General features: G+C 39.9%; 1 protein-coding gene across 2 annotated transcripts in view; it reads right to left on the reverse strand.

Moving 5' to 3' along the window:
- Nucleotides 1–17,588, reverse strand: part of sgsm1a (small G protein signaling modulator 1a) — a 49,068-nt gene extending 31,480 nt beyond the window's left edge. Inside the window, exons 1-4 of one of the 2 annotated variants that reach the window (XM_023833399.2) lie at nucleotides 17,498–17,588; nucleotides 17,262–17,386; nucleotides 17,104–17,147; nucleotides 1,489–1,564 (exon numbers count right to left, since the gene is read on the reverse strand). In XM_023833399.2, the coding sequence (XP_023689167.1) occupies nucleotides 1,489–1,564; nucleotides 17,104–17,147; nucleotides 17,262–17,280 (139 nt within the window). In that variant the 5' untranslated portion in view covers nucleotides 17,281–17,386; nucleotides 17,498–17,588. Of the gene's footprint in view, nucleotides 1–1,488; nucleotides 1,565–17,103; nucleotides 17,148–17,261 lie in introns of both variants that reach the window. The other variant, XM_023833400.2, reaches the window with a different exon arrangement.
- Between the last annotated feature and the right edge of the window lie 617 nt (nucleotides 17,589–18,205).

Below are 18,205 nucleotides of genomic sequence, written 5' to 3' on the forward strand. Positions count from 1 at the left end.
GTAAATGTCATTTACATTTGGAATGTATTGGACAACACTGCTGTTATCTTATGTAATAAACACGCAACAATATTACTTACAAAGAAGAAATACATGCATATTACTTGTTACACTAAATAATTGTTCATGTGGCACACTGTTCCATGTGACATCTGGTGGGGCCAGGCCACACTGGCTCTTAATGCAGACACCCCTGTTCATCAATCAAAACATATCTCCAGTAGTGATGCATTCAAAATATTTCTGCAGAAAAATGAATTGGTGGCACGTGTCCGATTAGATGGCGTCTCACGCATTACTCAGACCTTCGCATTACTCAAACCAAACAATCGCCATGCTTGGGAACATAGCCACAGTGGAATGGGATCCACCTTTACATACATGGGGAGGAGCAGAGAGCAGAAGGAATATATCGCACTGAGTCAACACATCCGTCAAACAGAGCACAGCATGAGGCCACAGGGGAAAACAAAGGCCTTTTGCTGGTAAACATCACCAAGATGACAAGTGATATGTGCAAGATTACCAGAGCAACCAGAGCTAATGTGCTATAGAAGAAAGGCCTCCCTAGTACGGCTGTCTCAAATCTCAGGGGGCTTCACAGAAACTTTGTCCCAGGAACGGCCAACAGACTGAATACCTGACTCATTTGTTTGCTCAATGACATGTAAGTTTAAGGCAACCTGTGAGGTAAAAGCCAGGACCAAGGTGAGCAGTGTTTAATTACACAGACTGCTCTCCGATAACACAGCTGTTTATATCTATTTGAGCTACAGACAGCTCTGCCTGCTCCATAAAACGACATATTAAAAAACAAGAGGTAAAGCCAAGGTAAGACATATGGACCATTAAGTACAATATTTTACAAATGATTATTCCAGGCAAACCTGCAGATTTTCTGTATTGTTGGCTGAACAAAAAATTAGAAGCAGCAGAGGACCTTAATTCAGTGCCGTGCAATGCTTTAATATAGCCAAGAGCTGCATGTACTGTGGAGATAAAAAATTTTGAGCATTTATCCTAAGTGACCATTTTATGGCTGAATCATTCTGTAAACCAAGGTGCAATGGATTTCTTTCAAACTAGCCATGGGGAAGTGCTGAGCCAGCTTTGCCTTACCCATCTGTTCACATCCACTGATATATATCAGTGGGTTCCCACAGTGTGGCATTCAATGTTCAGTGTTCTATAGATCACTTGCAGCTTTAATTATCTTGTGAAATCTTGCACAGCAGTCAATAGCCAATTAATAATCATGTCCTCCCTTGGAATTGTGCTGATCGTTCATTGTGCTTCTAGGATGGAGTTTCCAGCTTGGGTTTTTTTGGACCCAGCTGGTTATGGGAATGCTTGAGTGAATGGCAGGGGGCACGATGCCACTATGCATCAGGTCTGGAGTCTCTGGAGAGTCCCTATCATACCCAATTAAAGACACTCTACGGTAGAAGGTTGACCACTCATTAATAAATGCCCACCTGTCACACTTACCGCAGAAAGACACAATATGGCTGCTGTCTTCATGCACAAACTTCCTGGTCACCGCCTCCTCCATGATCTGCTTCACCTGCATGGCAACGGTATGAACAGAAGGGACAGACATTCACATTAAGCAGAGAGCAATGACCAGTCTGACACACCTGAGTTCAGGAAGTTGTGTTGATGTTGATGTTGCTTCTTCCTTCTATACATAGCCAATAAAGTCTTTGTTTTGCACGAAATAAAAATGGTTTCATATATCTGGTCTAAGCTATATGTTTACATAATGGGTTTATATTATCAAAAAGCTATGACAGAATAGGAATCGTACTTAAATATCCTCTACCTTATACCACCATGCAATTTTGTACTTTATATTCTGTGTATGAATTGGTGGACAGACTGAAAGACGCACAGGACTACATTACATTTTGCCTGAATGCACAAAGGCAATGGGAAGCAATGTACTGGAAGACATGTTTTCACATTTCATGCTTAAGGCAAAAACAGTGGCGAGACACAGAGCACACATGGGGGGGGGGGGGGGGGGGCAGGGCTCTGGGCTGCCCTACAGCAAGACTCTGTAACATCAGCTGTGATTTATACCTGAAGGCCTTTGCTATGCTGTCATTCACCACAAAATGCAAATGTTACTTGGCTATTGGCTGCTACAGTTATCATAGCATCACATCTAATAAAAATGCATCATTATACATCTAATGGCTCCAGAGTAACTGAAAGTCAGCACATAACAGTGCAATATTGAATCTTCTTATCTCACAGGGGGAACATGTCATCACATAAAAAAGTACATTAAAAAACCGAAGTGAAAAGTCTAAAATAGTGTGCTAGGAAGAACGACAGGCAAAACATGCATTTCTTCATCTTGTCTGAATGTTCACACTACTTAATGCAAACTTGCTGCTCCATACAAATAAAACTCACTGTTCGGCGAACCATAGTGACATGTGGCCAGTCTTTATGCAGAAACAAATTTACTACATTAAATTTACTACAAAAAGATCAAAGCTTGTTTTCAACTGTTTGAAGTGAGAGTAGGTCTGAATTTCCCTTTAGAATGTTTTTTTTCAGCACAAAACACCTTCTCAGTTCAAAAACAGAATATTCCCTAACAAATTTATTTATCATAGGGCTATAATTTATTTGCCTTTATACAGAATAAAAACACTCTTCTGTCGGCAGGTGCCCCTGATTGTTGACCAAAGGTTTAATTGTATAAAGCTGTTTTTCCAAGTAAAAGCTGTAGGATTAGAATAACCTTAGTGGGAGTAAAATGTGTGGAAATGAGAAATACTTAAAATAATCAGTACTGCAGAGTTTCGTATTTAAAGTTAGGGCAGTCACTTATCTGCTGTATGTGGCGACGAGAACAGAGTGTAAAAATGAAACACTGCTTAACTGCTAACATTGAGTGGCCAACCAGATTTGGATATGGGAGGAAAACAGGAATCGGATGCGAACAAAAATGACCCCAAACTTGTTCTCTTTCCTGTGATTAAAATCTGATTTGACTATTTAATTCAGTTTACTTGCAAAGCTTGTTTGGTCAGGCACAGCTGACAGACAGCGTTGCCGCCTCCCAGATGTGGACCCGGCCCTCGATAGAAAGACCTGACAACATTCAGGGTTGCCCTTGGATACAAGGGATCCGGAGGCCTGTTGGGCACAGCTTGGGAAGGGGGGGGGGGGCAGGGGGGAGGGCAGGTCTCGGATGCGTGAATCACTGGAGAACATCTGCTGAATCCCAGCTAAAAGGAGGCAAAAGGTGCCCCCCCCCCTCCCCCGGGAAGCTCCAAACTGACAAGGGCCTAAAAATCATATTTTTTTGTCGGGAAATAAGTGTGGATAATCACAAGCCCAGTTTCCTGTCAAGCCAGCACAAGAGGAGTGTCCACAAAAACAGTGACACAATTACCAGATATGTGGCAGGGAGGTGGAAGATGTGAGCCCATGTGAAATGTCTGTTTATCCCTAGATATCATGATTAACTAGCCCCTGTAAGCAAGGTCTCTGTAATTCAGCTGGTCACCAGCATCTGGAACAATTAAGACTCAGAATAGGCAGGCGCTCAATCAGTAATTTCCTGTTGTTGTCTGCCTTTCCTCAGCGAAAAGATTACAGCCAGCGACAGACCGAGGAGTCAGCCTGATATATGAAACTCCAAAGGACTCGGAAATGGCAGATGGAAAGTAAGACGGCAGAGACTCAGATGCAGCACATTTTTCACCAAACAAAGCCTGATTAATTCTCATTTGCAATTTCGCTTCCATCACTTATCTACTGTTTTTTGTTATGAATGTGGATCTTTGTCTGATCCATTACTGAAAGTGTCTTAGGGCCACGTAATGAGGATCACATTTTCATTTTCTAGTGGGAATCTTTACTGATATTTATCATTTAATGCCTCCAGGACCCCCACAGTCCATATTTTTGCACCCTCCTAGTTCCCAGTGCATATTTTTGCTCCCAGTATGAGGTATCTGTGTTTTTCATTGGATAGGAGCAGGGAGAAAGCAAAAATGTGGGCTGTCCGTGGGTCCCAGAAGTTTGGGTTGAGAAACACAGATTGAATGCATCTCAGGAAATATATGAATATAGTATTTAAAGGTATACTACAGAGACAAATTATGATGCAAGTGCACATAAGTAATAATTGTGAAAGAGATGCAGAACAGCCCCAAGAGCCTGACTAGGACAGGCAGTCGGAAGACGGATAGATGGATGGATGGATGAATGGATGAATGGATGATAATCATATAAATCATGCACAAAGGTGATTGCAGGGTTAAACTGATGAGTTGTATCATACTGACAAATGTTTATCAGCAGCTGAGCACCACTTTGGGGTTTAACAGGTGGATCTAGGGCCAACTTAAGCAATTTTGCAGTGCAGCCACATGGGAGAGGGTTGGGAGATCAAGTTCAGGGATCAGACTGTAGGCTTTACTGAAGTTCTTTGTATTGTTCAACCTATTTTATACTCAACTTAATGGCATTATCAGTATGTTAATGAATAAACTCCGTTGTCTAGTGCTTTTGCCCTGCCCTCATGATGTGCAAACAATGAGCATAAGTATATAAGACATAAAGGCATTCCACAAAGAGACACATTACAGAGCAATGAACAAAAGTTGTCATTTCTGCTATTTAGTAACGTGGTTTGTGTTAGACCAGCTGTTAAAGAGCCATAACCCAGACTCAACCACTGATATCGCTCTTGCCATCTTTGACTAATAATGCCAGTCTTAAAATTTTTATATCACTTATGAGCAAGCAGTCACTCACCCAAAAATGAGTCAGCATGAAAACAGCACATTAGCATGAATGTAGCTGTTTAGGTATTAGAGCCTTGGACTTTTCATTTATCAAATGGAATATATTTTTAAACTCACAACATCCGGGGTCTTTATCAAATAGCTAATGAATTCAAAACACCTTATATCCATTCATCTTTCATCCACTAATCTTGTTCAGGGTTACAGGGTCAAAATTCTGCGGCTGGACTAATATGAAAATTAACCCAACAAGGACCCATCATCATAAAATGTTGCTAATCTAAAATGTGAAATGTTCCCCATTTTCATATTCTTTAAAGCCACATTGAAAAGTAACAAAACAAACAGTAATAAGAACATTATTATTAGTGCTGTTATTTTTGATAATAATTTAAAGTAGCCCAGGATTCCAATTAACCACTTGTCTCACCAGTCACTGTAGGGAGTGATATCACTACTACCTACATAAGCTCAATGACGTCCACTACACCTCAGCTCCCACCAACAGCAAGGATAGCTATGGATACAACTAACAGCCAGAGCAAAGGAGCTCACTGGCTTCAACGGTGGTTGACTGCTTAATGCCAGCTGTTGCTCCAGATACAGGTGTGATGTTTGGTGCTTTCAATATCCATTCATTCATCCATCTTATCTGAATCAAAACAGGTCATATTATGGTAAATGTATCCATCCTTGTTCCAGTGACCCTGGAGCCTATCCCAAAAAACATAGGGAATGAGCAGGGGACACGACGGATAAGATGCCAGTCCATCACAAGGTAGACATGAAATTCACCTAAACCTAAAAGGATCTCCGCATTGTGTCACAAAGTTTTATTAGCCTGTTAACCTGTACTTTTACAATGACCAATGATTTACATATCTGCCGTCTCTCATCCCGCCCACGTTACAAGTCATTCTTCCCAATGCAGTAACATGTAATACAAATAGATCCATTTTGAGGCTTATACTGCGGCTGTTGGAATTTATGTTTGTTTGTGACTCACTAGCTCACTAATCTATGGTATTGTGAGGTACAGTGAGCCCCCACTGTACTAAATTAAACACCTCATTCACTCCCACATGGCAACGTTGAGTTAAAGCTGTGTTTTCGTCACTTCTCTGACTCACTGTTGGGCATATCTGATTCCAGAGAGACCCAGAGCGTTTGACTAAAATGGCTCTAATCCTCTAGACCTTAAAAACAGGGGTGTTCTTTTTCAAAATTTGCTTGATTCTTTCACTACTTCATTAGGTAAAGATTTACTTTCACAATTATATGATTACATATGGAAACAAGCGGCTCAGTGGATAGCATCATACCCTCACTCTCCTAGAATTGTAGATTTGAATCCTATTCTTGTCCCTGTGTATATGTAGAGTTTATGTCATTCCCTCCCCTAATCCAAAAACATTTAGATTTAGGTGAATTTTGTGTCTACAATGTGATGGATTAGTATCCTGTATAGGGTGTCCCCTGTCTTTCTGGGTATAGGCTCCATGGTCAACAAAAGATGGATACATATCTTAGAATATGACCTTTGCTGGCTCAAATAATAAATGCACCACCTCTGAATGTTCCTGTTATTTTTAACCCATGAGGAGAGCCAGCTAATGGGCTACCTAAAGCTGCCCAGGTCCTCTTAGCAGATGTGATGAACTTTCTCAAACGCAGGCCAGGCTTTTTCCAACACTGTGAAACTACCCTTTATTACTGCAAAGCTGAGTTGTGCATGGCCGGTACAAAGGTCCAACGAAATGCCATCTCAGATGGGTTATAAATATAAGACAGGAGTCCTTGCTCCCACTGAGGAGGCCGTGCTCTTTTGGAGATTGAAGGGGGGCTGAATGGGGGTCACCAACTGGAGCCTCCCCAAAAACAGACTGTCACTTTACACATTGTTTCATTACAGCTTCATTATTAAAGGTAGACCACATATCTTTCCCATGCCCAGGGCACAGAGAGATAATACCCTCAAGTTAATGAATTATGAAAATGAGCATAAATTATTCATTCATCACCTTTCCATCCAACTGAATATTCTCCCAATATTTAAAGGCTGCACTCTTCAGCCAATAACTGTAAATTCCTAAACCATTTCACCTTTAGCCAGGAGAAATATGCTTCAAAATTTAATAGATGGGATCATGCTGTAGTTTATTATGATGGAGTTTAAAATGAATAAAGTATCCAATGAGAATTAAATCAGTCCATTACTGAAACTGCAAAATAATCCTGACCACTGTGAATTTCAAAGCTTAATTTCTCCTTTTTATACTACTTGCTTTTAACTAGGAAACGGAATTTCAAGCAGAATTACTAATCGAATTTTGCCAGTCACTATTACAATAATATTCGAATAACCACTTCCCCGAATAACCACTTCCCCACACACTCCGAGAATCGTGTACCAAAATATTTATGTATTTCCATACAAAATTACCATCGCTGCAAAAGGACAATGTAAAACATTAGAAGTAACTTGAATAAATTAAATTACTGAAAATAAATTAAATTGAAGACATAGTTGAAGTACAGTAGCATATAGTAATGTTTAATAGTCTGTTACTTAGGCAGGTATGGTGAATTGTAATTTCTTTATTTTTAAAAACACAATCCTAACAATATATCTCTGGCTTACAGGCTCCTCCGTTAATTTATTTCCATAGAAAAATAGACATCAGTTGTTGTTGCAAAAGTATAACTTATAACATTAAATGAGCTTTCAAACCAGGACTGGTGCAATATATGAATTCTTTGAGATAAATATTACTATATTTTTTAAGCAAAACAAAAAAGTTTAAACTTACCTAAATAAGCTATTGCCAAATAGAATGTGTTATTATCTGCTAATAGAGTGTCTTTACTGGGGTAAAAGTCAATAGTTCACATTCTGGTTAACTAACCAAAAAACCTGTACTGGTAACTGACCTCTACCTCTCATTTAAATTATATTAAGAATGAATTCACAGAACATGAATTGCACAAATATTTTTAATGACAACCATGACAATCTAAATGTATATATAAAATTAACAGCAGCAGTATAATCAGATTATCTAATACGTGTTGTGGTCAGTTGTGCCAACAGAGACAAAGCATTGCAGACAAATCACTTGCTTTTGCTTAACATTTTCACTATAGAATCCACAATATTTCCATACAACAAAAGACAAACGTCTCCTGGTGATGAGTTCTTGTTCACTTGTCCGCCTCACTAACTTTTGTTAAATTTCCCACAAATGCCACACTATGAGTGAGTCTAACAATAATGACGTAAATGATTATGATTGGCTAGGCAAGTGCCTATGGAGCACACACAAAAACTGCAGAGGTAAACTGCAAAACAAATAAACTGCAAATTTCTTAGTGACTGGATAAATAACAACTAATTACATTGCTAATAAATAATATTTAAAACAGCTTATTTATTATTCATTTTTAAAGTTCTGGGTTCGTCCAGAATTGCATACTTGTTTGCTATGTAGTAGGTGAAATATAGTATGTGTGAGCAGTATGTCCAAAGCAGTATGAATGAGAAGAGTAGGCAAACGGTACCTGGATGACAAACCCCATTCTGTGAAATTCCTAAGTGTGCACCCAATGAGCACTATGCTATCACACAAGGCCATTGGAGCGGCAACCAGAGATAAGGAATGTCACTTACTCTGAATTGTTTTTTTTTTTGTCAAGATGATGGAGGAAGTGCTGTCTCTGTACAAATTTAAGTAGAAAACAATACCCAGTTGTACAAGCTGTACATCCAGGTCAGGTAATATGCAAGATGGGGACCACAGTGTGCCTAAATGCATATGTACTTTTCTCATGCATACATAGAGTACATAACGGTAGAGTTACAGGCTTCTGAAGAAATTCAGTACTTGGTGTAACTAAGCAATTTTGGACACATCCTTTGTTTTCAATTTTATACAAATTCTCAAATATTTGAGCTGACTCATCGCTACAAATAACTACTTAAGTCCCAATATTAAATTATGCTAAGTAGCCCTTATTTTTGAGACTGTTATGCAAAAAAAACCTGCTAAAGAAACAGGCTGCATAAGTCAGGTTTCTGGTATGGAACCCCAAAACTACATAGTTTAGGTTTTGAATGCACTGGACGTATGACTCAAAACACTGATCTCATACATCCGTATGCTGTAATTCCAGGTCTCAACAAGCTATTTGGTTTGCTCTAGCCATAAGTTAGGAGGGTGATCGGCACAAAGATCAGTAATGACCCTGGAATGTTCAGCACAAAGGCAGCTGGACATGACACATTGCTGTGACTCATGTACTGCACTGTCAGTCAACCAGAAGCCTAGACACTTAGCAGAGATGGCTGTACCGGGGACATTTCATATGTTTTTCGTTGGTCCTTGTAACATGCAAAAAAGACAAGAGATTAGTTAACAAACAAAGCAAATAAAAAAGAGCAATATCCAGAGAGCTGAAATGACTGTCATTAAGATGTACTTAGGGGCAATGTACTCTCATTACTCACTAATAATGTGTTTGAGCTGTGTACCACTGGATTGCTTCATTTCAGACACTAGACGCATTCCCCTTGGCCATTCCCATTTGCAGGGGATACCTTCCAGAACAGCCTGGGATAAATGATAACCGAAGAGTAATATGCACAAAAGGGGCTCTGTCTGGTATAAATGGGGATCAGCTGAAGTTATAGACCAGGCTGACGGACACGGGAGATGTGTTAAGATTAGACCTCCTTCAGCTGCACAGCAGGGAACATATGAGCCAGAATCCCTCTGGCTTGAGACCTCTCACACTGGAGGAGGTTTCTATGGCGATGACACTCATCACCGTGAGATTCCCTTGACACTAGTAATATATTAAACCTTGTCACAAGAGCACAAGTGTCAACGTGAGCTGAGAAGCACAGAGCCCTGCGGGTTTTGGTACCCAGGCTGGTTTTAGATGTCAGATTTCTTGCGAACTTCTGGAGATGTGGTCTAGTCTACAGTCACTTTCCAAAATACTGAGTCTGATTCCATTTTTATAAATCCAAGGGTCACTTAGATAACAGGAATTGCTATACAGTAACACAAGCAAACACAAACACATACAGTAGCTGCCGGTGTAGAATGGATTTCTCCACATTGGTGTTGCTCCGCCCCATTTTGCCCATCCACCAATGGGAACTTATCTGTCATAAATCACATGGTTGTTCCACCTCCAGCTGTTGCAGAATGTGAACTTGCACTTTGCAATTTGACTGACAAAGGTGTTATACAAAACCAACTACAATGCTAATTTTTTCATGCCTCCTCACTTGGCGGACCAGTCCTCTGCATTAGGGTTTATGTGTTGAATGAGTTAGCAGTTAATAAAGTGCGTTAATAACAATGGACAGATATTTAAAATTAATCAGACGTCTTCTGAATTTTAAGATCTGTTGTGCAATTGTTCAAACTTTCTTCCATCGGCTGAATTCCTTATAGGTACCCTAAGACCTGTATATTTAAGCTACTGAGTTTATTTCCCAAACTCTGAAAATGATTTTATTTTGTTCCCTATTGCCTTTCATCCCAGCACATGCCTAGAAAGTATGTGTAACTCAGTCACTACTATCCCACAGCTCTCCCCATTTAATCATGGATTTGTTATAGAGGCTTTCTTCTTGATGAGTGCAATTAACAAACGATACAGTTACAGTATAATCATGTGACTTAGATTCATCAGCCTGTCTTATTATGGTTGTCATCCCCTTATAAACTGCTTATTGGCTGTACCCAAAATGTTATATATCCAGCTATTAGACCAGATTGTGGTTTCACTGGGTGTGCAGACGGCACCTGTTAGGACTCCATCAGATCCCAAAGTCTCTACGGGTTGCTGTCATAGTTGCACTGTGGGACGAAGGTACCATCGGAACAATTAATGCCTCACAATAGATCTCTAACAAGATCACCATCACTAAGGAAAATTTGCTCCTCTCCATGTCAGTGTGACATCAATAATACCACCATTCTACACAGGAACTCTGATTTTATTTTTTTTTAGATGACTCTCATTGGTTCCTGAAGAACTGGACTCTAGGTTTTAATGTATAAGAGCTATTAGTTCATACATCATTCATGAGAACACTGAGGACCCAGTTAAGCTTGAAGACCCATCGGCTCCCCAAACTGTCATCTCACAGGTGCAAAAAGTCAAAGAATTACCAGTGGTTAAGACAGGAAACTTGTTGAGTTGCCAGTACATTGCTTATGTACACAAAAGCAGAGAAGTAACCAAGAACACACCAAGAATAGTGGAGAGGTGGCAGATGTCAATGAGAAGCGACAGAGCTCGTGCTCAGAGGGCAGGGAGTGCAGGCCCCATAGTGCTACCACATCAACCCAAGGATGACACAAACCTACTGCTTGCCACCTCACATTACCAGGCACAGAGTAGACATCCAAGAGGGCCAGATCTGTGCTCCCATGCTGAGTCCTCATCAACCGATGCTACGCAACCTAAAGGGCAAAATCTGAGAAGGCACTGCATCACTGCAAAACCACCTGCGAGTGTGACACCACCTGCGAACTGTGAAGCGGAAGTTTACACAAAAACACTTTTTCTGTGCCTGGATTTTGCTACAATTCCTTTTATCAAACTGGCTTCTTGGCGGGATCTGATCAAATCAGTGTTGTGATTTGTAATGACTAAAACTCTGGAAGACAACTGCTGAAAATATTACAGAAAAATGACCACTGTGTGACACTGTACACAACAGCTAATTTTCATCACTGTGGTTCAAAGACCATACAAAAGCAAATACCTGGAACTCAGTTTTCCTAGGTATAATTTCAGGAACGTAGTGAGCAGAGCATCACAATCCTTTTCTCTGAAGTTTCAAAACCATGTTCCTTGAGCGGTGGGGGGGGGCAGGGGGGATTAAGGATTATTCCAAGTACCCCTGAGTGATAGGGGCCTTTGGTTTGGGGTCGGGGCCCAGTTGGGGCCCAAAATCTCTAATGGCCTCCCTGCTTGTATACTATGCCCACACATATATGGATGGTATATTATAACTCTGCAGTGACGATACCCATGCATTCTATAAACACTGTGCTAAATTCATTATAATTAGTGGCATTATATTCACATACCAAAAATAGTATGCAATTTCTAATAGGTGGTACTACACAGTATTAATGTCCCTGATGGTTTCTTTCCTTATATCTCATGAAATGACCAAGGTACATGCTCACTGGCTGCTAGTTTATGTTGTAAACACCAGTGCTAGTGTTGGACAGTGTTGCCAGTGTCCCAGGAGTACAGCAGAGTGTGAATGGCTACATAGATGCCTGAAGTGAAAGCAGTAGGGCTATTAACTTCCATGATAAAAGCACTTGCTAAATAAAAGTGAAAACAACAGTTTGTTTAAAATCTGATCTTTAGTTAAACACGAGTGCTTCTATGTATCTTGGAACGTTTTTTTTGCTTGCATTTCCTGGGTGGGCCGGGGCAAGGGAGGGGGGTGGAATTAAAATACACGATGGAAATGCAGAAGGATCCCTTGCTCCAGAAATTCAGGTTTACTTCTGTTTACAGTTACAGTTCACGGCTCATTTCCACAACTGTACAGTAATCCCGCTCACCATCGACAAGTCGACAGTGATTACGAGCTGTTCTTTAAGGCTGGTCACAGTTAATTAAAGGACTTGATTCTTTGTACATTTCTTAGTCCTTGAAACTTTATTCTGACTGCACAGACTGTCCAAAAAAATTCAATGATTAATAACAAAAAGTAAATGAGAGTGCAGCCACAGCCCTAAATGCTGCCTGCATTCCTGCTCCTTGTGTAAATACAGGTGTGAGGACAGCCCATTTGGGGGGGGTGGGGGCACAGGAAAGATAACATGGGTTGGCATGTATGGAAATGGCACAGATTCACCAATACTTTGGACAATAAACAATTTGTGTTTCTGTGGGGACTTGCATTTTCCAGAATATTGACCAGTGAAATTTTTACTAAGCCTAACCCATATAACTATCACAAATGATTGACACTTTCTGATTACCAATCCTAATAGACTGACAGTATTTCTGACATTATAAATGTATTTGTTGGTTTCATATTAAGTAACATAGGAGAAAATTCTCTGCTGAGAGAAAAGAGCTGTTTCAGGACACATGCTGCGTTCCATTAGAACTCGTAACTCATAAACTTCGAGTTTCTAGTCGGAAATATCAACTGGAACGCCCCCTCAAGTCGGAATTCCGACTCGTGAACTCTGAGGAATTGACATAACCCCGAGCTCAGAATTCAAGATGGCTATACTCTTTATCAAGAGAAGTTAAAGCTGTAGTTTTATACCGTTTATTAGCATTTATGTCTTATTTGTGGCTCATTAAATTGGTCGTACACACAATACTCTCCAACCGCTGTCTGTGGACGTGTTGCTACACAAAATACAGCGTAATGTGTTGTTATTCACTGATATTGCTAACAATAGCTAACAATTAACCAGGCTAGAACTGGGGCCCGTTTCATTAAGCAGGATTTCTTGCTTAAGCAGACAACTAGGTGGATTTAAAGTAGTCTGGGCTAAATGCAAGTGAACAAAGATAAGGCCATTTTAACTGGGATAAATTAAATCTGACAACTTATCCAGGTAAGAAAGAAATCTTGCTTTTTGAAATGTGTCCCTGGTATTGCTAAATGGCTTTCCGACTCTGTACTGGAACACTGTTAACTCCTGTGTGACGTCATTCCCAGTTCCGACCTGTGTGGTAGATGGAACTCAGCAATAGTCTCATACCCAGAGAGCTATTGCTTCAAATCCTGCAAAACACCCTGTAGCAGCACATTAGAACCAGAAATCTTGCAGTTCATCCAGTGGTCAAGTTGTTCCTCAGTTAACTGGTATCAACTGCTGCCAGCTAATTCAGAGACAAGACATGTAAATTTTCACTTTGAGTAAACATGAACAAAACTAGAAATGGGAAAGGCATGTCATTGCAGCCATGCGGGGAAATAATGGCATTTTTAATGGGGCATTGATCAATATGAACACCAAACTCAGCTCACACTTCATTTTTAAGGCTATATTTACCATTGGTAGGTTATTTATTGTGATGATATTCACAGAAAGAAAACATTTCCGTACCCTAATAAGAAAAGGTATATTAAGTGTTTTAAGTCTTACTTATAATAAAAACACGACACACAATTTGGGGGGAGGGGGGTTGGAAACAAAATATGTACAAATAATTGAATTTCCAGCAAATTTAATATTATATCTTCAGTCAAAATGAGCAATACTGTGAGTGGTTTACAGCCTAACAGATGATAAAAAGCAAAGTATATATATTTAAATTTACATTTATCTGTTGGTTTTATACAAAGCAACTCACAGTAGCCAGAAGGGTTACACTTTTTAATGTGCACTCCCTGGGATACATATGTATGTCTATGTCTGTGAAATCACATACTGATTTTTGAATGGTTGTATGACATAAGATACTTCATTATTTGAACAGTGCTTCTAAAAATGTACACTTCCTTGTGCATAAAACAGAAAATGCAAGACTAAATTGACCCTGCCATGCAGAATAACTTGCCCACATAAAATATCTGAATATATCAGATTAATAATAATTAATTTACAGGCCATTAAGTCTACCTAGGTCTCTTTTTAATGAGCAACAGAAAATAGGGCTCAGCCATCATGGTTGGGTCATCAGCTAATATGCATCTGGAGCACAATTATTACTAACTACAGTATCTAAGGCCATATTTTAATGGGCTGCATGTCAGCCACCATCCACAAGAGGATGTGATACACGCCCATGTCAGCACTGCTAGGAAACCTGATCTGTTATTGGTGCCTGCTAATAGTGAAGATTTAGGATTCATTTTAGGAAATTCTGCAACAAAGAATGAACTCACAGTACGCTTCTGTAAATTTAAACAATAAAACTGAATTGACTTGAATGTGAATTAGGGCCATTTCTGGGACCTTTGCGGTGTTTTTCTAGTATAGAGAACAGTAGGGATCTGTCCATGTTTACTTGAGGTAGACAGCTAAAAGGTTCCCCTCAACTGGACAGGACTTCAACAGACTGGTTCCAGCACTGAATGACTCACCTGGTACAAATCCACGTGTGCTAAAACGTAAGACAGACTGCAATACGGAAGTTGTAAAACTTAGATGTGTAAAGTAACCCAATACAAATGCTTAATTTTCCTGTATTTAAATAGGTTTTTCCGTATTTGTACTTTACTTAAGTATTTTACTTCCACTTCACTACAATTCTGAGCCAAATAACTTATTCCTCAGATACACTGTGCAGGACCATCGTTACCCAATTAAGAAAAAAATGGCCTATTGCTGCAGGCAGCGCTCCTAACGCAGGGCTGCACGATTCTGGGTAAGATATGAATCACATATAGTAGGCCTGTTTTTTTTTATATTCACTATTCTTCAGCAATATTTTTCTTTATTATTATTATGTAGAATTACATTTTTTCTTTATTAAGATGGAACAAACAATAGGCCTATGTAGAGATGCACAATGTATCGGTTAATATACCGAAATCGCCGACCGATATTTAAATGTCATTAATATTCGAAGTGAGGAGCACTACAGCTAATACTGAAATAATTGTGATGATTGCATTGGGCGACCAGCCGTTTTCCGTAGTGGAGGATGAGGGTTTTTTCAGCATTTATGAGAGGTCTGAAAGTACCGTTTATAATTTGCAATATTTATATTATAATGTTCATAATTCATTATTAAATCTGGCCCGTTCATCCAGCTTTCGTTTTCCATAACATAAAAGTAATTCCGCCAATCTCCGCCATCAAATTATTTTAGTTTCTCTGCTTTTCTGAATAAAAATAAAATATGTGACTCGATCAGCTTTCCTTATTGTGCTGCAAACTAATGATGCTATATGCTATTCAAATCCGTCTTGAATGAATTTAAAAGGAGAGGTTGCTTTTTGTCAGATCAATAGATTTTAATGTTTTACTTTATAAAGTAGGTCTACTTTTTACTTAAGTACTTTTAAAACAGGGTATTACTTTTACTGGAGTAGTATTTTACTGGACAACTTTTACTTTTACTTGAGTGACATTTTGGTGCGGTATATCTATACTTTAACCTAAGTGTAAAAATTGAGTACTTTTTCCACCAGTGGTAAAGCGTTTCTTTTTCTGTACAGCTACATGTAGGCACAGACCCGTGAACGACATAAAGTACAACAAGATGACTTCGGTCTAATAGGAGAGCAGCCGGGCTGGAGCCGCCAGAAAGCCTACGGAGGGCTTCGCTCGCTACGATGTGATCGGCCACCGCCAACAGATAGGCTACTACCGAGCTCGCATCATTCCCACCCCACCCAGCCACTACAAGATGCTGCCTTTCAAAAACACTCACTGGAACCCAGTAATAGCAAACTCTCCATCAGACCCAACAAAGGTACACATGACAGATAAAATCCCACAGCGTTACGCAGGACGCCTCGGAGGATGTGTATTGACTTTGAAGGGTCGGCGGCAAATGTACATCCTGTCATTGATCGAACGAACCAAGGATAGCGATTAATCAGATTTAACTAATACCTGGTGAGGGAACTCTTTAAAATATTCTGTTTTGTGCAGCCAACATGGTTTAGATTGCATTCGTAACAAGCAAATCCACTAAGTAATTTATAGCATGAGCTTATAACATAGCCTATATATTCACATAAAACAGTTGCTGAAAATAAAACAACACAGAAAACATACAATATAAATAAAAACATCTATATATGATATGTGGAAATGACGGTATCGATGTTTGCCGATGTTCAGCATGCTCATCCTATAATCACCTGAGAGGCGTTTTACGTATTTTAAAAACGCAAACCTTACGGTATCCGATGTTTTGTATTCATCTCCTTATATACAGTTAAAACACATATATTGTATGGCTTGATTAAGCAACATCAGTCGTTTTATTAATTCCATTGTTGGGGATCTGTCTCAATATTAATTTGGACTGTGTGAGTCATTCCTGTGTTAATACTCGGGAACCTGTAAAAACGTTAGCTTATATGGACATCATGTGCTCGACTTGAACGGCAACTGCTTTGATTAAAATAAAAAAGGGCTCATTTATCCAACACAAATGTTGAGGTTTCCTTCCTTATTCTAGCGTTAAAACGCACAGTGACACGCAAACACTCCGACGTCCCCCCAACCATCGCAAATTTTGCAGGTACAAAAATATGTTAAACGTTATTTGTATGCGTAGCCTATATATATATACATATACACGTTTCCCGCATGTTTACTTTTCTGCTACGATGTTACTGTTCAGGCGGAAAGGCACCAACCTCCTTCTTCACGGTGCGCAGCAGTTTCTGTCGGGTCTCCGCTTCTAACAAAATAAAATAAAAATGTAATCGCATAAATATACTCGCTTATCGGTTCAAAGTGCGATTTGTCGGTTTTGTTAAAACATAATCGGTAAAAGTGTAAATGATCTCCTCACCTGCCATTGCTGTTGCCATGGATTCGGTCGGTGGGTCGGGGTCGGTTCCTCGCAGCTTCCAGCGATAGCCGCTCGCGCGCCGCTGTTTTCACGGAGGTCGGCGCTCGGACCCGCGTCAACACGACCTTTAAAGGGACTCGGAGATGTGAGTGAAGAGTCCCAGAGAAACCGGGACGGGTACTGGATGTGCTAGTCCGCGACGCTACGTTCTAACTGGCTTGGAGACGGATGCTGACCTTCGCCAGCGCTTCGCACGCATCAGGCTGGGAGATGGTTAGCGCAGAAGGGCGTTTGCGCGGTGACCGCGCTTTATTTTGCGATGTGCTGGTAACAGGTGTTACACCATATTCTGTGACCATCATATATTGTGACCATAGGAGGCGCAAACTCCCGCGTGCACGCGCTTGGTACGCAAGTTACCTAAGTCTGCGGTTGAAAAGCGCTGTCGCTGGACGCGACTCGTTTTTATGCAGACGAACCCACCAGAGTTTTAACTTTCATGACGGATACATTGTACAGCATAGTTTATGAACATGCCTTATAATGTTTAAAGTCTCATGGATAATGCGTATAATCCATGAATAGAGTAAAGTTAAATTGCGTAGTCGGTGTGCATTCTAAATCTAATTTTTACGACGGTAATCTGATTTTACACGCCAATACAGTGGCTAATTAAAATAAAGCGAGAGTTTCAACAATGGGACACATATAGGTCGTACGTTGAGTATTACCACTAAAATGTCAACTAGCAAAGATGTGCGTGTGTACATATATTTATTTAAAAAAAAAATGTATATTATACATTTATAATATTCATAATATAAATACATGCTCTATTACAGAAATGGTGAACCCAGAGTTAGGCTAGGGTCACATAATATGATAGCAGCCATCACAAATGGTGACCCGTATGCCAGGGACTGCCTGCTGATTAGAACCTTAAA

The sequence above is a fragment of the Paramormyrops kingsleyae genome, chromosome 2 (assembly GCF_048594095.1).
Source record: "Paramormyrops kingsleyae isolate MSU_618 chromosome 2, PKINGS_0.4, whole genome shotgun sequence".
Classification (NCBI taxonomy): domain Eukaryota; kingdom Metazoa; phylum Chordata; class Actinopteri; order Osteoglossiformes; family Mormyridae; genus Paramormyrops; species Paramormyrops kingsleyae.